Below are 25,720 nucleotides of genomic sequence, written 5' to 3'. Positions count from 1 at the left end.
TAGAGGTCAAAACACATGTTTGTCATTTCATATGTAGCATGTCTAAACCCTGTTTTAATATGATGAAAAAAGTGCTTGACACCACTAGAGATTGGTTTTTTTTTTTCTTTTAGGACCAATAGATGTCGCTTGCGAGGCTTGTTTTGCCTGCCAGTATTAAAAAGGCTCGTATAACCATAGTATATCTTGGTGGTGCTGGTATCCCAGCTAAATTTGTTAGCCAAGTCTCTGGATTCTCAAATATTGTAAGAAAAATTAAGTAGTAGCTGTTGACATAGTGTATTTTGGAGGCTTGATATCCATCTTTCAGATAAGACATAAAATGAAATTTCTGACATTCTGTGCCTTAAAATCCAAAGTTTTCAAATAGTAGACCTATTAAACTCAGTGCCACAGCTAGATTTCAAGCGGGCATAATTACATTTTTGCCTCCTGAAAATTCCCCATTAGTTTAAATTGGATAGGTTATAGTGCTCTTAATTTGTTGTTAAATTATTGTGTAGAATCACTGATAATGGTCCTGACCCTATAGCGATCGTTAAAATTTTGAATAATCCTTACTCTCAAAGTAGTTCTATTGACTTCAGTGTCAGTAGAAGTATATCTTTTTAGTGCAGTCAATGGGATTACTTATGTGAGTGTGGATTATTTTCATTAGTAAAAGTTTGCAGGATCAGGGCTTCTCATTTTGCTGCTTGGCTATGAAAAATGACATTGATTTAATCCACATTCCTGCTACTTGGGTGTAGTCTGTGTCATGCCTTCTTTTTTTATGTTTTTACCACTACTGGATTCTTTTCTAGGCCATACATAAAATGTGATCTGTTCATCAGCTGCATACTTTCCCAACTCCAAGAAGAACTTGAGAAAGCAAAGACAATGTTAAAACAAGTTATTCATCAGTTGTGTGTGGACTGTGGTTTAAGTGTGTGGTTTGCTGAATAGTTCGTGGGTGTTCGTGACCATATCTAAAACATGTCCATAGCAATCCCGTTTCTTAAGGACAGAACTTTAGAAAAGTTTCTTCTAACTTTTCCTAGTTTATCAATCCATATTGCAGCTTAGTCTATAATGGTCAAAATGAAATGAATTGGGATACATCACCCCAGGCCTTCATTAAAAGACCAGAGTGCAACAAAATTACTTCATATGTTCAACAGAGTACTTCTCCTCTTAGCACAGTATTATCTGATTTCACCAACAGATTTGCAAATGTTTCCATCCATCTCCTTGGTGGTTTCTGCTAGCAGAGAAGCCCTCCCGTGCAATTTCTCCAGAAGAGTAGTACTTCCATACTTGCTGTGCTTTAGCAAAGCTCTGACTGAACATGAAGTAAGCCAGATGGATGAGAAAAGTGGAAGCTTAATGCTGGTCAGAAAATAAGAAGTGCAGGAAAAGAGCAGGATAGAGATTTAAAACTCAAAGTTTAATAAGAAGATGCATTTAAAAATGCATTATATAAGGAATACACAAATTTTAGACATTAAAAATAAAATTACCATTCCTTGAGCCCAAGTGACCCCATTTTAGGCTTGCTTTCTAATTGTTCCTAAGGGGAGATATTCCCAGACTTCTGTAGGAAATCTGGTTGCCCAGTGGAACAGCACCTTTCAAAGAGATCCTGAATTTTACATTTTTAAAACCTGGCAATCTGTGCTCCCACTATCTGCAGTGGGCTGCTGTTTGTAATATCTGTTAAACTGCATTTGAATATTTTAAGTTTCTGGGCCAACCTGAAATAAAGGCCAAGCTATTGAGAGCTTGTCAATACTGCCAAAAGGGTATCTTTTAATTTTGTGGGCTTTGTGGGGTTGACATTCTCATTTTTTATTAATTTACATTTTTTGGTTTTTTTTGGGGGGGAGAGGGGTCTTCGATATTAACTTGCATGAGGAAATATCTTGTTCCCATACTTAAAATCCTTATTAGGAAAAGTCTGGAACAATTGTAGAAATCTGGCTAAAGCTGGAAACAAATTTACTTAGTGTATTGGCTCTGTACACTTGCGTGCTTCCCTGGGGTACATGTCCAAGTACTGCTAGCACATATACCCTGTACCTGCACTGTGTGTCCACATATGCTGTGCTGGGAATGGCTATATATTCTCCAAAGACATATACCCATGTTCATGCTGCCCTTTTTCAGTACACGAAGGTAGTGCTACCATTTCAGGGACAGTATCTCAGAGTGCTTCACAGGCGATGCTGGGAATTGCCTTGATATACGTTGCTGGTACTGTACACCCCTGGTTCTGAACCAGGGGTACGTGTACCCCAGGGATACACAAGAGGTCTTCCAGGGGGTACATCAGCTCATCTAGATATTGGCCTAGTTTTACAACAGGCTACATAAAAAGCACTACCTAAGTAAGTACAAACTAAAATTTTATACAGACAGTTACTTGTGTATATTGCTCTATATACACTATACGCTGGAATGTGAGTACAATATTTATATTCCAATTGATTTATTTTAAATTAGACGGCAAAAATGAGAAAGTAAACAGTTTTTCAGTAGCAGTGTTCTGTCTCACTTTTGTATTTTTATGTCTGGATTTTGTAAGCAAGTAGTTTTTAAGTGAGGTGGAACTTGGGGTTATGCAAGACAAATCAGGCTCCTGAAAGGGTTACAGTAGTCTGGAAAGGTTGAGAGCCACTGCTGTACACTGCCTTTACGCATTGAGCGATGGCAGCTTCCAGTCATCTCTCCCTGCTGCCAGACTGTGTTGAAAACATAGAGCAAGTCCATGATGTGGTTCTGCTCCTGCTTTCAAGACAAAAGATCATGTACTGGATGGAATGAGTCCAGAAAAATTTGAGACACCAAAGATAGCTGACCGAGAGGGCAAATAAAAATCCAGTGGGGTCCAATGGAACAAATGTACTGAATGCCGAGATTGCAATGATATGCACGAGTGGACTGCTGCTTCTGGTCCTGGTGAACCAGCACTGTGCGGTGGGACCACATTGTTTTGGAAATCTGGAATGATGACTAACAGCTGCAGAACTTCCAAATGGGGAAGCAAATCTTCAAAGAGTTGTGTGAGCAGCTTGCACCAACCCTTGAGCTTCAGAGCACTCGTTTTCGGAAACCCATACCTGTGCAGATGCTATTGCTCTTTGGAAGTTGGCAATACCTGACAACTACCAGTCAGGAGCAAACTAGTTCAGGGTTGGGAAGTCAACTGGTGTGGTGGCGGTTATACAAGTTTGCCATACTATTGATACTGTTATCTGCCCATGGGTGGTTGCCATAACTAAAGTCCCTGAAATTATAGTGGGATTTCAGAAAATGAGGTTTCCGAACTGTGCTGGGGCCATTGACAGAATCCACATCCCAGAATTTTTCTTTTTCCACTGAAAGGGGCCAGTGAATTCATGGTTACTAGTCACTCATTCTCCAAGGCTTAGTGTGGACCACAGGGATTGGTTCATGAACACCAACACTGCACATACAGGAAAAGTCCAAATGCCAGGTTGCTCAGGACGTCAGGATTGTACCACATGGTGGAGGAAGGGATTTCCTCTCCCTCCTCCCCCAAATGATGTGGATCTGCATGGTGTTTCTGTCCCCACATTTATTTTGTGGTATTCCACATAGCTTCTTTAGGAGTGGGTCATGAAGCCATACTCCGACATTGCCACCCCAAGGAGCAAGGAAATTCAACTATATCTGCAGAATGCTGGTGGAGTGCGCCTTTGGGCATCTGAAAGCTTTTTGGTGGTGCCTATGGGCCTGTCTGGATGCCAGTGTAGCCAGTGTGGTTTGCGTTATTGTGGTGTGCTGTGCCTTGTACAACATTTCTGAGGCTAAAGAGGAATACTTCTAGAGCAAGTGGGCACAGGACAGATCTGGTTTTCAAAGCCGATACAGGCAGCCAGATCCCACGCTGATCCTGGTTCTCAATGGGCCAGGGAAATGCATGCTGCCATTTGCTTGCATATTGTAGATCAGTGTGGAGCCAGAAGGTGACTTGTGACTGGTGCTGCTGGAAAAGTTCAATAGAGCATTGCCATGTACTTGTGTTGTAACATCTCTTGGTGGGTTTCAGTCCCCTGCAGCTGATGCTAATGTATTAACTGACTATTGGGTGAGGACCCCCAAGGTTAACACCTTTGGCCATGGTTTTGCGCTGCGGAGAGCGTATAGGCAATGTAATGCCATTATCGAGCATTGTGTTGGTTATATGTTAACAACTCTGTTTCAGGGTACTTTATGGAGAACAGGTTTCAGAGTAACAGCTGTGTTAGTCTGTATTTGCAAAAAGAAAAGGAGTACTTGTGGCACCTTAGAGACTAACCAATTTATTTGAGCATAACCTCAGCCTGGTCCAGTCCACACGAGATCCACTTCCTGGACACTACAGTGCTAATAAATAATGGTCACATAAACACCACCCTATACCGGAAACCTACTGACCGCTATTCTTACCTATATGCCTCCAGCTTTCACCCTGACCACACCACACGATCCATCGTCTGCAGCTAAGCTCTGGGATACAACCGCATTTGCTCCAACCCCTCAGACAGAGACAAACACCTACAAGATCTTTATCAAGCATTCTTACAACTACAGTACCCACCTGCAGAGGTAAAGAAACAGATTGATAGAGCCAGAAGAGTTTCCAGAAGTCACCTACTACAGGACAGGCCTAACAAAGAAAATAACAATGCCACTAGCCGTCACCTTCAGCCCCCAACTAAAACCCCTCCAACGCATTATTAAGGATCTACAACCTATCCTGAAGGATGGCCCAACACTCTCACAAATCTTGGGAGACAGGCCAGTCCTTGCCTACAGACAGCCCCCCAACCTGAAGCAAATACTCACCAACAACCACATACCACACAACAGAACCACTAACCCAGGAACCTATCCTTGCAACAAAGCCCATTGCCAACTGTGCCCACATATCTATTCAGGGGACACCATCACAGGGCCTAATAACATCAGCCACACTATCAGAGGCTCGTTCACCTGCACATCCACCAATGTGATATATGCCATCATGTGCCAGCAGTGCCCCTCTGCCATGTACATTGGTCAAACTGGACAGTCTCTACGTAAAAGAATAAATGGACACAAATCAGATGTCAAGAATTATAACATTCATAAACCAGTCGGAGAACACTTCAATCTCTCTGATCACGCAATTACAGACATGAAGGTCGCTATCTTACAACAAAAAAACTTCAAATCCAGACTCCAGCGAGAAACTGCTGAATTGGAATTCATTTGCAAATTGGATACTATTAATTTAGGCTTAAATAGAGACTGGGAGTGGCTAAGTCATTATGCAAGGTAGCCTATTTCCCCTTGTTTTTTCCTACCCCCCCCCCCGACGTTCTGGTTAAACTTGGATTTATGCTGGAAATGGCCCACCTCGATTATCATACACATTGTAAGGAGAGTGGTCAGTTTGGATGAGCTATTACCAGCAGGAGAGTGAGTTTGTGTGTGTGTGTGGGGGTGAGAAGACCTGGATTTGTGCTGGAAATGGCCCACCTTGATTATCGTGCACGTTGTAGGGAGAGTGGTCACTTTGTATAAGCTATTACCAGCAGGAGAGTGAGTTTGTGTGTGTGTGTGTTTTGGCGGGGGAGAGAACCTGGATTTGTGCAGGAAATGGCCCACCTTGATTATCATACACATTGTAAGGAGAGTGATCACTTTAGACAAGCTATTACCAGCAGGAGAGTGGGGTGGGAGGAGGTATTGTTTCATGGTCTCTGTGTATATAATGTCTTCTGCAGTTTCCACAGTATGCATCCGATGAAGTGAGCTGTAGCTCACAAAAGCTTATGCTCAAATAAATTGGTTAGTCTCTAAAGTGCCACAAGTACTCCTTTTCTTTATGGAGAACAGTTAAGCTTTGTTCAAGTAATTTAATTTAAAAATAGTTCTGTAACGTTTTGGGAGGGGTTTTGCACATTTCTTCTTCCCAGTGTTTTCTGGCACTGTTGCTCACAGCATTTGTCAGGAGCTATGCATGAATTACTCCCAGGGTTGCAAATGGTAACTCTTTGGTGGGGGGTGGAGGAGTTGTAAAAGCAGATATCTTTGGTGTTAATTTACTTTTGTTTCTTTTGTCTGTTTTGTCAGTTAAGACATTAACAAAGCCATAACGATGCTTCAGTTAAGGTCTCTTCTGGTTTTCATTCTGGTGCTTTGGTCAGCAACAGGTATTTCACAGCTCAGTTCATTGTCATGAATCCTGGGTTTTTTAACAGAAGGAGATTTAAGGTTGGGGGAAGGAAGGAGGATGGGTAGGACAGAATTCATTGCATTTCTGTAGCACCACACATTTACAGAAATCAGTCCTGCTGTGAATCCTGCTGCCCCATCCCAAATGTATGGGAATTATCATGTTGCTCATGCATGGAAAGCAAGGTGCACACCCAAGTGAAGTGACCAGTAACTTTTTATTTACAGATGTGTATCAGACATAGAGCTTGTGACATTTTGTGATAGGAACAAATGATCAAAACACCTGATCAAATTCCTTGAGAAGAGGGCAAACATACTGTCTGTGGAGATGTGCCCTTGCCCTTCACCTCCCTATTGCTGTGACAAGGGGGAATGGGCAGCAGAATATTGTCTGGGGGGACAAACTGGGATGGCGCCTTCGTGGAGTTCGGGGAACAAACACAGGCTTGACTATAGAGACTGACTTGGGCTCATTGTTTCCCCTCCTGCATGCTCTGGAGGATTCCACATAAGAGGGATTTCAGGTGCTGGTGCAGGAGGATGTGCTGGCTGTCCATCATGCTGCTCCTCAGCAAGGGTAGTGGTGGGATTCAGTGCCTCTGCAGCAGCCTGGATCCCAGGAGGAGGAGAAAGTGTTGCCTGTCCCTGGAGAGGAGCAGCAGCCATAGTGGTGATCAGGACCCAAAAGTGTTCTCCCACCAGTTGTACCAGTGATTGCATGAGTGCATTGTCCAATTCCCTCTTGACGTACTCCCTCTCCATGAAACAGTTCATCATTGCCTTCTCCTGCCTTAGAGCACAATCTTCCCTTCCCCAAAGGAACCCAAATTGCTCCTGACTCCTTGGATATGTACACATTGCCACTTACTGCGGTATAACTTACGTCACTCGGGATATGAATAAGTCGCTCCCTGACTGACTTGAGTTCCACAGCCCTAAGCACTTGTGTAGACAGTGCTATGTCAGCAGGAGAGCTTCTTTCACTAACTTAGTGACTGCCGCTCGCGGGGCCTGGGGTAATTAAGTCGACGGGAGAGCTCTCTCCCACTGGCTTGGAGCATCTGCACCAGCAGCGCTGCAGCTGCATCGGTGCAGCTGTGCTGCTGTAAGCTCTGTAGTGTAGCGTTAGCCCTTCTGCCATTGCCAACGAGCCAGTCCTCCAGAGCCCTGACCTTGACAGAAAGTCTGGCCCCTGTGTCCAGTAAAGAGCGCTGAAAAGGACAGGTAAACCAAATCAGACCTCAAATATATTTTCCGCTCTGAAGTTTTTGGATTAACGCTGCAAGCCAGTTGCCTCTCCACTGCCAAAAGGCATGGATGGCACTGTGTGTTTGAGCAGCTGCTGAAGTGCATGATTCACTCACCCCTGCTTCTCCCAATTTCTGCAGAGTGGCTTGGGGTGGGAAGAGGCCACTCGCCAGAGACTGGGATTGGTAATAAATACCTGAAATGGTCACAGGCAGAATGGACCACTATGACGTTGCTCAGACAATCAAATGGTTCCCTTTCCCTTCCCAGACTTAGGTAGGCCTGTACTCAAGCAACCCAGCAGACCCATCCGCCTTCCACATGGCTACCATTCATAAGGGGAGAGAGACTGGTGGGGAGGGAGAGAGGTGGTATATTGCACAAATATCAGAAAATCGTTCTTTTCCCACCTGGGCCCTTTCAGAACCCCTCTCTTCCCTTCCTTTCCTCCTGGTTTGCGCAGCCCAGGGACTGTTGTACTGGCTGAGAAATGCACAGACACAGGGGCACAGTGACTGCTCGTTAATTAGGACTATAACAGACTGCTAAATACGTTATAGTGATTCATAGGATTTAAATGAAGTCATTGATTTTCAGCTGTATCTTGTTTGGGGATCATGTTGGAGTCAAGTGGAGAGGAGGGAGTAGTTGTTTTGGAGTGGGGGGGAGGGGTAGTTTCAGGCATGTATTACTGGAGCAAGAGGGGATTTTTCAGGAGAACGTGGGGGTGCCTCGGATTCTGGTTTCTGTAGCAGCTTGGGGTCCTCCTCAGGCTACTTGTGGATTTCCCTCAATTGGGTACATCAGGTACAGGTCAGAATCGCATGCTTCTCTTCTTCAGAGTCTCCTGGAGCTTCCTGCAGGACTTCTGAGGTCCCTGCTGCCTCCTTGCCCTGTCCGTCATTGCTGTCCTGTCGTAAGATGAGGCTGGCAGTGTTGAGGAGGGGTTGTGAGTTACTTCAGGATATGTATTCGCAGCCCTGGAGAGCACCCGGTTCAGCGCATTGTAGCAGGGGCATGTGCTAGGTCTCCTCCTAGAGTGATTGTTTGGAGTCCTTTACCATCCATTACAGGAGTCTGAGGTGCTTTATGTGCTCTTATATGCACTGGGATGGAGTCTGGTGAATGCCCGCCTCCTCCAGCCTCTGTGAAATGTCCTGGTACAGGTGTATGTTCCTGCCAACCCATGCAAAGCTGTGGAGAGTGGTTTACTCTGCCCACACGTTGATGTGGGTGTGCTCCGGAGACCAGGCAGCAGCTCTTGAAATATGTTCCATGATTGACTCTGCTGATCAACAGAGTTCACAAGAGAACTGATCTTGAAGTGTTCAGTGCAGGTTGCTAGTACCACTGGCAATGGGGGAGGGGACCTTTATACCCTTTTGGGTAAGGGTCAGGTAGCAAAAGGGATCAGTGCATTGTGGGAATGGCCCTAGAGGACTGTCAATACTCCTGACCTGGTACATGCCCCTTGCTCCCATCTACGTTGCACTGTAGAACAGCTTTGGACCCACACCAGAGCAGAGGTGTGCACATACCCACACCCCTCGTGTGCAAGTGTTCACTCTGTGCACTCTCCTTCAGGAACATGCTTCAGATGTGGACAATGGGGTACAACACACAGGTAACCATGTACAGTTGTCAGTGCAGACGTAGCCCAGAAGTGAAACCTTAAGGTGTTGAGTATCTTGAAGTAGTTTGCCACATTACATACAAATAAAGTGGGTAATGAGTGAATCAGATTGTTTGCAAGGGTTGCTTGTTGAGGGTCTACTTACTGCAATATATTTTTCATAATCTAAAATGATATTTTCCTCATCTTGTTACCTTGTTTCATGATACAACATAAAGGTAGTTAGTTTTACCCTGTAGCAGATTTGCTGTGCAGCAGTACAGTTTGTCTAGTTACTATGAACAAAAAGAAAAGGAGTACTTGTGGCACCTTAGAGACTAACCAATTTATTTGAGCATGAGCTTTCGTGAGCTACAGCTCACTTCATCGGATGCATACCGTGGAAACTGCAGCAGACTTTATATACACACAGAGAATATGAAACAATACCTCCTCCCACCCCACTGTCCTGCTGGTAATAGTGAGTTTGTGTGTGTGGTTTTTGGGAGGGGGGTGAGGGGGTGAGAGAACCTGGATTTGTGCAGGAAATGGCCCAACTTGATTATCATGCACATTGTGTAAAGAGTTGTCACTTTGGATGGGCTATCACCAGCAGGAGAGTGAATTTGTGTGTGGGGGGTGGAGGGTGAGAAAATCTGGATTTGTGCTGGAAGTGGCCCAACCTGATGATCACTTTAGATAAGCTATTACCAGCAGGACAGTGGGGTGGGAGGAGGTATTGTTTCATATTCTCTGTGTGTATATAAAGTCTGCTGCAGTTTCCACGGTATGCATCCGATGAAGTGAGCTGTAGCTCACGAAAGCTCACGCTCAAATAAATTGGTTAGTCTCTAAGGTGCCACAAGTCCTCCTTTTCTTTTTGCGAATACAGACTAACACGGCTGCTACTCTGAAACCTACGAACAAAATATAATTTTTCCTTCTGAATAACAGTGAACTGAACTTGCCATTCATATTCCTGAGTGTTTTTGGGAAATGCCCTGTATTTCGCGAGCTCTTCTCGAGAGGGTAGGGATGTAACTGGTATAAGGGATGGAAGGAACTTAAAAATAAATACTGGTATTTTGCTACTGTATGTTTGTTGTGGTGGTCATCAGTGTTCTGTGCTACCTGTAGTTTTGTCCACTGCTTGCAGACAGAGACTAGTTCTGTAGTCACTTACATGGCTGACATACATGCTTCCAGCCCTTCGAAGCCTTGTTCACATGTCCATAACTTTGTAGACAGGTGGTGCAGCTTTGCAACCTGCCATTCAAAATCTGCTTGGGTTTACAGAGGTGTTGGCCACTTTGCTGTTTTCTCTGAGGGTAGGGTGGGCTCCATTCCATTTGAGGCAATACAATTAGCCTTACCGCCACCATCATTTACTGTCTCTTGTTTATGGCGCCACACATAGTGAAATGAGCTGGTGTATTTTCCCATGGCTGAAGTAATTTGGAGTGGGACAAGAACTATATTATCTGGTCCTGCTAGCAGCTTCAGAATTAGTTTCATGGCCAGTTCAGGTAATGTGCATGGCCTTCTCTGCTACTAGCCAGCAGAGTCCCAGTAATCAAATACTGAAAAAAGCCACCACAAATATGGAAAAGACAATGTGGCAACTGTTGCTCCTTCCTGCAGCAAACTTACTTCGATTGTGCTTCCATTGGTCATTCTTTCCAACCCCTTCCTCTGCAGTGGCTATCGTTCATATTCAATACTATTGTTAGCCAATGTTTCTACCAAAACAAACAAACAAAAAAAAAGTATTGTCTGTCATTTTGGGGTGTATAATATGCTTTATGGAATTCTTGAGTACAAAATTAATTCACCGTATAAGAAAAGCAAATATGGGGAAGTATATATATAGTATGATAAATATGTTTTAGAGCTACGTAAATATTGTCTCAATTTTCTGAAATGGATGGCTTTCATAGTATAGATATGTACTGATATTTGCATGAGTTTATTAATCTTTGAGATCTCTCTGAATTTCCTGTTAACATGTGTTCTTTTTCCTCAGCTTTACGTTGTAGCCTCCAGTTTCTTGGAAACCTTGCAGCAGGAAATGGAGATTCCCAGAATAGCATTTGGAAGTGTGCTTTCCCAGATCTTTTCTTGTAAGCATTTACATGAGTTTTTCTAATGTAATCCTTATGGTTATATTTAGATCTTTTGTACATGATATTTGCTACTCTACTAGCGCCATAATGCTTTGAAAAATAACTTTTTGGGGAGAATAGACCCATTGAGACCATATCCTGTGGATGTATATATGTTACTCCACCTCGGGAGTACGGACCTGAAAAACCACCTTCTTCTAAACTGACAGTAGACTGGTTTCTTTGGGAAGATATTAGAAGAAGATCTGTGTAAATCATCTGCTTCAATTGCTGAGGTCTTGTTCAGAGATCTTTACAGAGAGGAATGCGGTAATCATTTCTGAGAACCTAACTTCAAATTGCTGCCACATGAACATTGTTAGGCCTGAATGAAGACTGGGAGTGGTTGGGTCATTACAAAACCTAAACCTAATTTTCCCCCATACTAATTTCCCCCTACCGTTACTCACACCTTCTTGTCAACTGTTTGAAATGGGCCACTCTCATTATCACTACAAAAGTTATCTTTCCTCCCTTCATATCCTGCTGTTAATTGAATTGTCTAGTTAGACTGACCTCACATTTGATAAGGCAAATCCCATCTTTTCATGAATCTGTACCTGCTCCTGTATTTTCCACTCCATTCATCTGATACAGTGGGTTCTAGCCCACGGAAGCTTATGCCCAAATAGATTTGTTAGTCTCTACGGTGCCACTCCTCGTTGTTTTTGCTGATACAGACTAACATGGCTACCACTCTGAAACCTATAAACATGATAGTTATTGATGGGGGGAGTGGACGGAGAAAGGTGAGTGAAAGTAAAACAAAAAAAGCCTTTGAATGTTGTTGGCATACATAGGAAGTATTGCACACTTACATATGTATCTACATATCTAAAGAGTGGATTTGGCCAAAATTCCTGGATCAAGCTTACAACAACATACAGCTGTTCAATGACAAATTTTATTTACAGTATTTCATTAGATCTGGCCTGAAATATCTTTTGGGATTAATTTGCTTTTAATAAAAGTGCACATCAGCTATACAGTGTTTTTACAATTTTGATTTTAAGTCATGCTTATCTTGATTGACAGTAGTTCCATCTTGAAATCTCCATGGACCTAGATACTGATTTTTGACTGAATTAGGGCAGGTCTACACTAGAAGCGCAACATTGGCACAACTGTATCGGTGCAGCTGTGTCACTGATGCCCATCGGATGAAGATGCTGTATGGCGACAGTAGAGTGTTTTCCTGTCAGCATAATTACTCCACCTCTGCGAGAGGTGGGAAGCTATGTTGGCGGGAGAGTTGGAGGACAGCACTTAAGTTGCTGCAATGTGCATTGCTCTGACCGGTGTCTTTTTCACACTCCTGAGTGACGTAAGTTAGATCGACTTAAGCGGTAGTGTAGACCTGCCCACAGTCTCTGAAACTGCAATGAGGTCTGTGCAGGTGGGCCCATCTGGGGAGTGCCCTTGTCTACAATTATCAATTTGATGAAAAGACACAAACAGCATCTCTCCGTCTGCGCTGCTAAAAATAGCAGTGTAGTGTCCCACCTCCAGAGCCTTTCCCTGCCACAGGGCGCTGCTAGAGCCTTTCCCTGCTGCAGGGGAAGGCTCTGGCAGGTGGGTGGCAGTGGAGAAAGACTCGGGCAGCTTCCTGCTGCAGAGCCTTTCGCTACTGCCTCCCCCTTCCAGAGCATTGCACTGACATGTAGCTACAGCCCATTTTTCACTGCAGCATGTAGCTACACACACCCTACACGCTGCCACAAGGTGTGTGCATTAGATGTAGCCTATCCTCTCTCTTCATCAAATTAATTTGTCATAAAACGTGTATTATGTACTGTGTGAAATGATTTTGCACTATTTTTTTTTTTTTTTTTTTTGAAACTGGGCTACATGTTGTTTTTCAGGATAAGTCAGTTAAGGGAAGCCAACAGAGAATTCTTCATCAAAACGATGGCACTAAGGGTTGGCATTTCACTGGATGGACTATTCGCAAATCGCTGTTCCCAGCGTTTGTCCTCTGAGCCATAAATCAGTTCATGGGAAGTCTGCAGGAGTGGAGTTGGTTTTCTCTGTTCGTTTTTTTTGGTCCCCCCCCACTCATCCCCACCACATAAGATCTGCAAAAGAACTCTCCTCCTGTAGACCTCCTAAGGCATTCAGGTTAGGAGCTGTTCTTCTCATAACCCATTTGTCCACTGCCCTCCCAACCACTGTTCTTACTGCTGTCACCCTTTCTGCTGCCTCTTCTTCACTACCTTACCCAGTTTTCTACTGATAAACTGTGTGCACATAGCTGTTAGATGTGTACAAACATATGAAACGTAAGCAGTTATAGTTTGGAAGAAGAAAACTGGAGTGGGCAGTTTAATTGTGACAGTGGATGGGGGCAATTTATAGGAATTAAAGCAGGAAAGAGAGACTGGCTGAAGCTCTGAAATAGAGCAGATCAGGGAGCTGAGCTAGGGAACTGGAAGGCAGTGAAACAGCTCTCTTTTAAACTTTGTGATCCTGAGAGAGAAATCTTTAACTGATGATCAAGTTTTCATGTTTGGTGCTCAAAGTTTTTTATGTTACCAAGCTACTGCTGTTTCAAGTGAAAAACTTTGAACAGCAGACAAAGGAAGCTGTAATGTCCATTAACATTTTTTCTTCAGGCTTGCAAAGTTTCATATCAAAGAGATATAATGGATTTATTTATTGGCTCGTCAGCTAACCAGCCCCCTTTTTATGGCTTCTCAGCTCCCACATTTACATGTTAAAAAAACAAACAAAAAAAAACATATGCAAACTTGAAAATTCTCCCACAAAAACGTAATTGCTCATTGTCATCATAATCTGTCAGAAATGATGGGAGTTGTTAAAATGCATCATTCTGTGACATCATTGATATAGTGCAAATAAGACTTCTGGTGTCTCTCAGAAAGGTATTCTGAGATGTCTTCAGCAACCCGGGAAGTGGAGGGCGGGAGACTACACAGGATGGATTTGGAGAGAGAGTAGAGGGAGAATTAAAAAATTAGCTTATTTAGGAACATAGGAATTGCCATATTGTTTCAGACCTGAGGTTCATCTAGTCCAGTATCCAGTCATTCACAGTATCTATACCAGGTGCTTCAGAGAAAGGTGTAAGAACCTCATGGTAGGCAGATGTGGGATAATCTGCCCTCTATATTAGGTCTCATCCTCGTCTCTAATAGTTAAATCCTGAAGCATGAGGTTTCAACCTTTTTAGCCCCAAGGCTTCAAAAATCATGAATCAAGCCTCAAAAAAAATCATGAGTTTGGCTTAAATATCATGAAACTGTCTCCTCCCCCCCCCCCCCTTGTTTTCTTGTTTGAACTGTCATGGTGTGCTTGGGCCACGTTTTCAAACCTTTTTCTCCACAACTTTGAGGGCTAGAAAAATATATATATATTTTTAAATGAAAACTGAGATTCTCATGTAATTACTTGATACAGAACCTACAATTTTAAGAAAAACACTAATTATTACAAGAGTCACAATAATATCCTGGAAATTGGCAACACATGTCCCTGTGTTGAATACTTTATATCCTTCCTGATAGAACTTTCTGCAGATAACTATAGTAGAACCTCAGAGTTACAAACTTCCAGTCCCGAGGTAGTGTTAACTCCGTGGTCCTACTGGTATGTTCTTTTTTTTATCACGTCTAGGCATCCCTGACTTCTGTTGAAGTTAGTGGGAATCAAGTGCACTTAGCACTTTGCTGGTTTGGGATCTAACATGCAGAATGGATGTTACTTAAGATGAGGAAATATTTGTGATATTGTTTCTTTCAGATTAAAAAGTCTTTATCTTTTGGTGGTGAAAGGAATTATTTTTCAAAAAACTTTACTTAACTCCATTTTAATTTTAGCTTTGCAATTTTCCTTAAATCTGATCTGTAAGATTACTTGAAAATGGTTGTTTCGTAGGTGCCATTTATTTCACCACCTCTTATGCATTCCAGTGCTGATGGCTCTGTAGTTCATGAAGTTCTTCATGTTTCCTTTCTTATTAAATACCACTGCTACATTATTCCAGCTTGATTCTTAACAATAAATTTTCTTTTCTTTCTTTTTTCTTTTCTTTTTTTTAAAGGAATTGCCTCAATCACCATGATGAGAAAATTATTACCTATTCTTGTATGGTACTGTTCACCTGCCTTAATTCAGAGAAAGTGAGAGAACTACTGGAGCATAAGAACTTGAATGTAGCTCTTGCTGTTGTAAAAGTCTATAGAAAGCAGCTGGAGTCTGAATGGTCGTATGTATCTTTTTTGATTTATTTAAATAACATAGATATCTACTAAGATGCAAGTCTGGTTCACATAAATCAAAACTGAAGACACAAAGTAACGGAATTCAGAAGTCTAGGTTGATTAGCATTCTATCATTTAGGGCGAGCAACCATTTTTGTCAACTTCGTACTGATTCTGCATTTTGTTTTTAGACTTACAAGATATGCATTCCAAATTTGTGTGGAATAGAGAGAAATTTGAGTCTAAAATTAGCAGCATACATCTAGTGAGTCAGTTAAGGGTCATATAATAACTCATTACGTTTGCATGCTGGTTTGTTGCTTCTCTGTCTTTGAGTATCTGTTTGTAAAAACATGTATTGAAACTTATTGGGTTTTGAAGTGGAAACTAAGCCAGGAAATAATCTTTCACAGATTTTGGTACTTGGGGTCTGACAGTAAGATTAAGTAGCAATGAAACATTGCATACATTAGTTTTCTTGCATGTCTTAAAAGTTCTAATGCAACAATTAAACAAAAGTAGGACACAGATGGTATGCTTGTGAATTTTGAGTGTTTCATTTTATTAGTTTAAACAATATAATCAGTGTTTTTACCATGTTCAACTTTATATGTTTTTGCTAATAACAATTACTATAAACTGTGTTTTCAATTATGCATTTGTGACATGTTCTCTCTTGCTCCAGCCTTTCCATCAAGATGCAAATAATTCGGTGCCAAGGGTAAGCCTCTCCAGCACGCCCCCTTGTGGCTCTACTGCATCCCCTTCGGGTTCTTTTCAATCAATGACCAGACTTAGGTTGGCTTAAGAATATGCACCCACTTCATGGGATCCCATTTATTAAGTTTTCTACAAACGTTGACTGTCTTTGTGAGTTGCCCCAAATCACCCTACTTTGAGTCCCTTTACGAGTCCTGGTCAGTTCTTTGTCCTGGTTGAGGAAACACCTCAGAGACCCTTTCCTTGATCTAGGTTGTGATTCAAACAGCCTTTTTCCCCAGCTCTTCTCCTGGAACAGAGTAGACAACAATGGAAGAGTCATACTCTCTCTCCTTAGAGCAGGAGCCCCAGCCCCACTCCTTGGGGGTGGGTTATAATTTAGCCAGTTGTAGGGCCTTTGCTAGTTCCTGCCTCAGCTGATCACTTTCTCCTCAATTAATCCTCAGACTGGGAGGATCCAGGAGACAGCCTCCTTCTTCTACTGTCTTCTCCCTGCTAACTCAGGGCCCTGCCGGAGCCTTCTTACTCACTGAATTTTGTGCAGGCATTTGCCCTGCTGTGGGGGAAGAGGCAGCATTTATGCTGATCCTCTTTTCCCAGCTCATTCCTCATTGTCGGGAGAGGGGAGCCTTGCCCTGCCCTCTCTGCAAGGCACCTAGCCCGCGGGCTCTTAAAGATAAAGTGACACAATTTCCTCCCAGGAACTTCATTCCTGGGACCTCTTCTTCTCTCTCCACATGCCCCTTAGGTCCTCAAACTGAACTTTTCAACCCCTTAAAGGGCCATTTGGGGAGCTGACCACTGAGAACTACTTCGTTTAAGGGCCAGATTATCCCGTCACCTCCAGTTTTATTTAAATATGGGGGTGTTTGGAGAAAAAATACTCAATAGTGAAAACAAAAATATTTTTGCAGATTTCGTAGTTCATTATTTTTAAGGTTATGTCTAAAGTCAAAATTTAACTTCTGTGTTTGATATAAATGTTGTAATTTGGAAGAGATAGTAAGGTCCTACTGGATATTTGGAAAATCCTCCAAAAGGATTTAGAATGACTAAAGGAAAAGCAAATGTCATTTAATTGGTTTTGTTCCAATTTTATTTAAAATATTATTTGTGGGTAGGCTCATAACCAGGTCAATTTACTTAGGGCATAGACAGTTTCCAAACAGCAAACTTAAAGTTTGAGGGTCAGGCAACCAGATTTCTATTTGAGTCTTTTTATTGGGAAAGTAATTATAGAATACATAAAGCAGCAAAATAAACACTGGACTATCCATTTGTTTGCTCACTGTAGGCTCATTCTGTTGACTTCTGCTTCATTAATGAAGACCTTTAAGTCATGTGACTGTGGGAATCCAAAATTGCTGTGGAAGGAAAGCAGTATAAACAGTCTTTTGTCAGAATAACCTTCAAATGAGTAGGGAGCAAAATATTTTACAGGGTCATCAGATGAGGATAGAAGGGGAAATAGTAGGCAGAAGTGCTTAATCCAATGTCAATAATAAGGCACTTGCAGAATGTTTGCTCTCCCCCTGCCCCTTTCAGAATATAGAAGGTGTCACTTTCAGTAAATCACATCTCCTTGATCACATGTATGCAAACTCAGGACACTCATGTAGATAGTTGGAAAGCCTATCTTTAAATACACTTGGTTGCACTTAATCATTCCCAGCTATCTGTTATGATGGCATTTTGCTCATTTACAAATTGTTCCGATATTATTATTAGGAATTTAGGAGCCAAATGACAATGCTAGACTTCTGTTACTATTATTTCCACTGTGACAGCTTGGTCACACCCATCAACATTTACATATCAGTAAAATTCAGTGGGAGGAAAGTAGTGTGGTTTTCAAGAAAATCAAACACTGAAAAGCAAATTATATGTATTTCACTTCAATGGTTATGCTGCTGCTATTATGAACCAGATTCAAACGTTTCACTCTCGCTGTTCTGGCAAACACATGTTCACTTCTGTTGGTAGCATGCATTGCGCATAGGCTAATGTCTGCATATTGTCATAGTGAGTAGTTATGATTTTGTTATACCCGAAGGCAGCTTCATAAATACAATGTAGAAAGGCTTTTACTTCTTGACAAGGACTTGGGATCGAAAACTCCTTAAGAGTAAACAAATTTTCTTTGTAGCTGTAGCTGAGCAGGACTGATTTCTGATTCATTAAGTTCAGTCTTGAAAAACTTAACTCCTCACCTGGAGGGAACTCAAAAGAATGTTAGATAACTTACAATTACCAGCTGCCTTTAAGGGGACTGTTGATGAAATGTAGCCTCTTCAAAGCTGGCTGGCCTTTTACAAGTTGGCCGGCATTCTGTTTAAAATGTTCAAAGTTGGGAAATCTGGAAAGCAATCTTGGATAAGCCTCCAGTTTTTCAAATCTCCATCTTTCCAAAAGGTTTTGAAACTATGCAGCCCAAGAATTGTATAGTCTAAAATTAGAGCATTAATCTGTTAGCGCTGGTTCAAGAAAACCCAAACTGAAACACTCCACACGCTTTTGTCAGAAAGTAGCGTTTCATTGAAATCTAAAATTTTCTGTGGGAAGAGACAGACAGATGTAGCCCAGTTAGGGAACTGGGACCAGAGGAGAGAACAGAGGAATGAGGGAGCCAGAAATACAAGTGCTATGATGGTACGGTCCCTCAGGAAGATGCAGAAATTAATACCTGAAATATTTCAACATTTCTGAATCAAACTTTTTTTTCTAGAACATTTTGTTCCACAAATAGTTTTGATATTTTGTCTTTTCAAACATGATTTGGGATGAATACAAATGTCAAAATATTGTAATTTCCCGTGGGATGGAAATTCTGTTTTTCAATCAGCTCTACTGTTTTCATGGTAGAAATGTGATCTTCCTTATTAATACTGAAGGTCAAGAAAATAGTTGTGATAAACTGTCTCTCTCAACTAGGGCTGTCAATTAATTGCAGTTAACTCTAGTGATTAATGCAAAATAAATTAACTAGATTAAAAAATTAGTTGAGATTAATTGCCGTTTTAATCACACTGTTAAATAATAGAAAACCAATTTTAATTTATTATAAATATTTTTGGATGTTTTTGTACATTTTCAAATATACTGATCTCAATTACAACAGAATACAAAGTGTACAGTGCTCTTTATATTTTTTATTATAAATATCTGAATTGTAAAAAAGATTTAAAAAATGGTAGGAGGTGAATTGAAAAATACAAGTACTATAGAGCAATCTCTTTCTCGTGAAAGTGCAACTCACAAATGTAGATTTTTTTTTTTTTTTTACATAACTGCTTTGGTTTTGGGTGCAATGTAAAACTTTAGACCACACACACACTCTTCCCTTCCAACACCAAAAATATTTAAATAAATGATATTCTATTGTTTAACAGTGTGATTAAAACTGCAATTAATCATGGCTATTTTTTTAATCTTACAATTAATGGCTATTAATCTTCTTAATCGTTTGACAGCCCTGATCTCAACATAATGAATATTAAAAGTTTTTTTGGAGAAGCAAAAGGTAAACCTGTTTCTTGAAGAGGAAAACTATAAAAGCAATACCATATTACATGAATGCATGATGTGTGTATTGAATATAATAAAAACAGGAACAAAAATTATTCAAACATTTTTAATTAAAAATGTTAAACTACAAGCTAAATAGAAATGTCAAGAGACTTAGTTGTGTCTTCAGTTCCGCTCATGTCACTGTAATACCTACTCAGTGTTGCAATGTACCTTTTGTTTGTATTTTTCTGTTCTTAATGTACTAGCTTATTTATATTTTTGCTTTTGAAAAGGCCACATAAAATGCCCAGAATATATTATTAACTCACATGGAAAAAATGAGAATGTACTACCTCTAAGAGCAGTACTTGGTCAATACTAAATATTGCAGAAGAAAAACAAATATGTTGAACTTTTAGCAAGTTGGCAGGTATTTCCATGCAGATTTTTATATATTTACTGATTAAGGTTCAAAAGTTAAAAAATTAAAAGAAAAATCCCTTTCTGCAGCAAAGTGCCTTTTTGCCACTATTGATTTTTGAAGTAATTTGCGATGGGTGGAAGCAGGCATTTTCATGCTGTCTCTTCAATCTCTTTGTAGCTCTGCACTCAAGTTTATATGGAGTGGACAAAAACATAATTTTGAACTCCGGCTGAATTTTTGGTTAACTAGGTTGCTTCACTGTCAAACTTCAGGGTATATTTTTCCTTGCATATACAAGGAATGTCTAATATCCTAATATTTTGTTAGAGTAATATAACATAATAGCTGTACTTTGAATTGTGTTTTGTTTCTTGGTTTGTCCTTGTGGCTCACTGTGAATGAAGATTATAGGGTAAATAGAATTTCTTTCTCTCTTTCTTTCTCTCTTTCTCTCTCTATTTTGTTGGGACATCAAAGTATATTTCTGATTTAAAAAGCAGCTAGCCATAAGCGAAGTTTAATAATTGCTTCAGTGTTGGTCCTGATGTGCAGTCTATGCTGTCACTTAGCATAGCTTTGGAATAGTTTAAGCGTTCATAACATTTTACATTGATGATAAACAGCTCTTTCTCCCATAAAAGTTTTCTGTATCTGAAACCTTCTTGTTGATATGACTGTTTCTCAGATGCTAAGTGAGCTGCAGTTTTCTGCAATTCAATGTGTGAAAGACAGATGCTGTCTTTATTGGCTCCAGGATACGTTGACAATAACTTAAGATGATGGTGTATTGCGGTTGTAGCCTCGGTCTCAGTTTTATTATTACATTTAATTTTTTGATCCAGGTTCATGTTTGATTCATTAGCAAGAAACATTTTTCACATCTAAGGACTAAGCCACTTTCCCCATGTAGTAAATAAATACGCAGTAGATGCAGCCAGGTAGGAGTGCAAAGATTTTTGTCTCTGTTTTCATTAACTCAAAGCTGAGTTGTTGTAATGCTTCTTTGGCAGGCACATTGAAAAAATATTTTGTCAGCAATTCATTCAAAATGTGGGGCTGTACTTGGACTCTCACTAGCACATACCACTCAGATTGCTTAAACGAATTTACATAGCCGCGGTATTGGCGGTAGAGCCAGTGCTTTGCAATAAAGAGTTCAGGCCTCTGTGCCGCGGCTACTGCATTGCACAGCAACTTTTTAAAGCAACTGTAATGTTTTTTTGGGCTCACTAAAATGGTAGACTTTTCTTCAAGAAGTTATGATGGCTGCCTGTTTTGTAAAGAATTGAATTAAAAATGTTCTTAATGTCAACATAATTCCTGCATACCTTGTGGAAGTGCAATCTTTTAATCTGAGTGTCCAAAGCAATTTGAAACTTGCTGTTCAGCACGTGAATAATATCTGTACTCGTTCCTTTCATGTTAGCTCTTTGCTCTGCCAAATGCTGATTTTTGGTACTGGAAATGTTTCCTCCTTTTCTTAAATAATAACAATTTGTTCATAGCTATAAATTGTATTCATCCTTTTTCCTTTTTTCCTTTTCCTTTATAGAGTACTAAAGTAAAGTTGGTCTACATGAACATTTAGATGACAGAAGCTGAGGTGTAAATCTACCCCACAGCAGCCTGCCATGTACTAACTGTTCGGTGTGGACTCTGCTGCAGTGCACTAAAAGTTCCGTAGTGCATTTAATGGGAGTAGATCAAAGTGGACTACTTCTTCTAGTGCTTGCAGTGCTTGCCAATCCACCCGACAGCAGCTTAATCAGCAGAAAGAAGGGCCCTAAAGCCACCATGAAGTCTGGTTAATTGACATTCATCAACAACATTGACTGACAGAGACCACGTTGATAAAGTGGGTTGTTGCACAGCCAACTTCTACACATGGGGTCTGCACATATTCCTTGGCTAGTTTGGAACCTGTTCAGTAGAGTCCAAAGGTGACATGGCAGGTCAAATCCCAGTGGTCGAACGGTTGGATCAGCAACAAAGAAATCATTCCAAATGTCTATAGCTGACCACTCATCATGTTTAGGGTTGCTGCTGACCGATTCTGATCTGGCAGTTGAGACCACACAGTGGTGCCATCCTGTGGGTTTCTAGTCATTGGCCCAGCATTAAGAGTTCACCAACTCAATGTTTAAGGTTTGTCAGCATCCAAGCGCAATGTAATCAAAGTGAACTATGGAACTTTTAGTGCGCAGCAGAAGGGTCCACGTAGTGTGAGGCAGGCTGAAGCGGGATAGATTTATACTAAGTGTTTGTGTAGCAGACATAAGTGTTCATCAGCATTAGCATCCAATGAATTACCCAGGTAAATATTCACAATGCTGAAGTTACTTTTAAAGTTAATGCCATCAACCATTAGGAACAGAGAGGAGAAATATTGTGACTAATGTACTGCCTGAACTTTTCTTTCTCCCCACTGCTCCATTAGTCCAGTACTGGTGGGTTTTCTGCCTTTGACCCACACTTGGGAAGCAAATATCCTACTTGTAATCCCCCCTCCCCCCGATGTGATGGCTCCGCCTGCTGGCATAGTGCTGTGCACATTTTTGGAATCCAGTGTTCTGTCCCCGCATTGGAAGGCAGAGGAGTCCTCAGGTAGAGCTCAGGAGGAACCTCTCTTTCCAGGCATGATTTTGGCTTCTGTTACTTCCTTTCACTCTAGTCCAGTAGCAGTTCTGGTAGGGAGCAGTTTATGCACTTCTGGTAGAGAGAGGTTCTTGAAGGGAGAGGTTCCTTTAGCCAAGTAGTACCTCTACAGTGCTTCCACATTAGCAGAAGCTGTTGTATCAGGCCTTCTTCCTGCTCTCAGCATCACACCCTGCTTAGCAGTTCTAGGAGGATTCTTTTGAGGGTCTTGACGCCTTTTTCAAAGGCAGAGCCTAGATTTCTGGAATATCAAAAGGCAGGAGAAGGTAGCAGAGAGCTACCAATCTGTGAGATGTCATTCAGGAGCAAGGATCAGGTCACTTGCAAGGGAAAAAAAATGCCATAAATGTGGAAACCCTGTTTCAATCAGAGACTCTTCTTTCCCCAGTGCTTCTAGCACCATCGCCTGTTCCCTTTCTTCATCTTCTTTGTGATCATCTGGTGTTTCTACAGTTTTCCACATTTCCCTCCGTGAAAAGGAGGCTCAGTTCAGGGACATCTGTGATTCCCATTCTGCACTGAAAACTGAAGCCATACGTTATCTAAATAGCCTTTGGAAGTTCAAGGAGTCCATCCATACTCCACATCAAGGTTTTGGAACTTTGAACACTATAACTGGCATTGAAAGCTCTCCCTTGAATTGAGAGCTTTCGTATTTTAGATCATTGCTATAGATGACGCTGACACGAAGTATTACCTCAGTTACTGGGGAGGCTCTGTCCCTTACTGCGTGGTCTTGTCTTTGGGGATGAGGAGTTCTTCACTAAATGTTTCCAGTGGCACCTGTATCTGGTGGGCGGTAATTAAGTCCAAGAAAGAAGTCCTCTCTGTGTTGTGTATAAATCAGACTTTGTATTCAATCCTGTGACATGTGAGATTAATAAGACTGAATGGTCTGGTTGCTTGTGTGGCATGCTTCAGAAATGCTTCAATTTCTGCCATCTGTGAAGTCACACAGAGTTTAATTCATACCTTTACTCAGCATCATTCTCTGAATTTAAGAGCTAAATTGCCACACCCACCTCCACACAGGTACCCTTTTTAGGGACTTGACTCTAGGGTTGACTCCAACCAACTAACCTTTTTTAAAACGTTGTTATTATCTATACTTTGTGCTAACTGGTATTTGAAATAGTGTGAATTAACTTGTTAGGTAATGCATTTTTAAACTCTCTCTCATTTTCCTAATCTACACAAGTTTCACAGTGTACTTGTTTGTGGTGACCAGTCCTTTAGTCTTGTTCCTTTTCTGGGATCTGCTACTTCTGGTCAGTCTCCTGACAGTGGTGATCTGCAGAGGCAATTCTATCTGTAATTGGAGTTCTCCAAAATGTTGCCGGGGCAGATGTATGTGTGATGGGGTGTACAAACCTCATACTGGGCAACAAGGTGTTATGGGATTATTTTGGGCTCAGTCAGCCCTGCCCTGCCACACCTGCAGCAAATGCTCCATCTGCTGGAGGAATTAAAAGGCAGGGAATTACAGTAGCTCATTTGGGTGGCCAGCTGGAGGTGAGCAGACCTGCAGCCGGCAGCTCTAGGAGCACAGAGCAGAGGGAAGCCTGAAAGCTCTGATACAGCTGCCCAAAGGTGTCCTCTGTGAGGGAAGGGAAGACCCACCCCAGAGACAACCAGGGAGGAAAGTATCCTGGGGACCGTGGACATTGGTAACTCCCTCTTATTACTTTTGGTTTGGATTTCTCTGCCAGGGGAAGGCCTTAGACTAAGCTGACCCCGGGGGGGAGGTGAGTGGGATGAGAGGAAGGGGCCCAGGGAGGATAGCTTTAAGCAGCCCTGTTTGCCAGACTACTGGTAGCCTAAAAGGCTGTGGGGTGGAGCAGGAGGGCTTGGGATCTCCTCCGCACAACCTCCTTGAATGTCAGGGGTTGCAGCTGTGACCACTAAGCCACGCTCCCCAACCAGACCCCGAGTGAGGACCATTGCAGTATTGTCACCCACTTCATAGCCTTTGGCTGACATTTTGAAGCATAAGAAGGAACTGAGTGCTTTCAGGGCTGAATGTTGTTGAAATGTATATAGTCTGGCCCTGAATGTGTGGAACTGCAGTTGAGCTTGTACAAAGCCCTACTGGTTGCTGCCTTCAGGATCTTTCCAGGACATGTGGTGCTGAAGGACATACTTATGCTTCAAAGAGTGTGGATCTGCATGGGCAATAGGTCTGCAGTTGCAGGTTAGTAACCTAACTTTCCTTGGTTCAATTTGACGAATGGCGTTAACAGAATTATACGATCTTTATTACTTTTCTTTGCTAAAGCCCAGCTGTACAATAAAAGCTCTTGTTTTCCAGCAGTATTTTCTATCTTGGTCCTCTGTCTGAAAAGAGCATTTGCTATCTAGTGTGAGGGCTTAAACATTTATTTGATAGCTAGGGCTTAAAATACCTGTATTGCAATGTGTTAGTGGAGGGAGGTTGCCTGGAGCTCTCAATCCAGGCTCCCTGATGCCTTCTCTTGGGGGAATTAAAAGTTCTGCACACAATATTTTAAAATTCTGCATATTTTATTTGTCAAAATAATACAATATTATCACGCCCATTTCAATTCTTGTAGTAATTTTTTTCAAAATATCAGTCAGTAATTGTCTGTAACAATACAGACAAAAAAGATTCAGGAAATGTTTTTTGACAAATAGATTTCTTACGAGATACATTAATACAGATCTCTGAGTAATAATTCATTTAAACTACAATACAGAAACGTGTTTCCTGCACCCCTTAGAAGCAGTGCAAAGGCTTGAGAGAGTCAGGGGTAACGGGAGCTGAGAGAGAGGGAAGTAATTACTGGAAAGGAGCCCGTGTGTGAATTTCAAGGGTTGTTGGGTGTGCGTGGGAGAAGTATGCAACAGGGGTTTTTTTGGAGGGTGGGGAGGGATTGTTAGGGAGCCTCCACCATGTAGACCCTGGTTGACCCCTAGCCTTTCTCATTCAGTCAGGCACATTTTCCCC

At 41.6% G+C, this 25,720-nt stretch overlaps 1 protein-coding gene across 12 annotated transcripts in view; it reads left to right on the top strand.

Moving 5' to 3' along the window:
• The window catches only part of ATXN10 (ataxin 10), a 338,101-nt gene that overhangs the window by 43,310 nt on the left and 269,071 nt on the right, over positions 1-25,720 (top strand). For 10 of the 12 annotated variants that reach the window (XR_012155466.1, XR_012155465.1, XR_012155473.1 and 7 more), the window contains exons 4-6: positions 11,091-11,187; positions 15,290-15,454; positions 16,135-16,170. Coding sequence is in view for 6 of the 12 variants with exons in the window: in XM_073315943.1 (XP_073172044.1) it covers positions 11,091-11,187; positions 15,290-15,454; positions 16,135-16,170 (298 nt within the window). In the remaining 6 variants the exon portion in view is untranslated. The remainder of the gene's footprint in view (positions 1-11,090; positions 11,188-15,289; positions 15,455-16,134; positions 16,171-25,720) is intronic. The other 2 variants (XM_073315889.1, XM_073315935.1) reach the window with 2 other exon arrangements.

Source organism: Lepidochelys kempii, chromosome 1 (assembly GCF_965140265.1).
Source record: "Lepidochelys kempii isolate rLepKem1 chromosome 1, rLepKem1.hap2, whole genome shotgun sequence".
NCBI lineage: Eukaryota > Metazoa > Chordata > Testudines > Cheloniidae > Lepidochelys > Lepidochelys kempii.
This window is presented reverse-complemented; position numbering and strand designations above follow the sequence as displayed.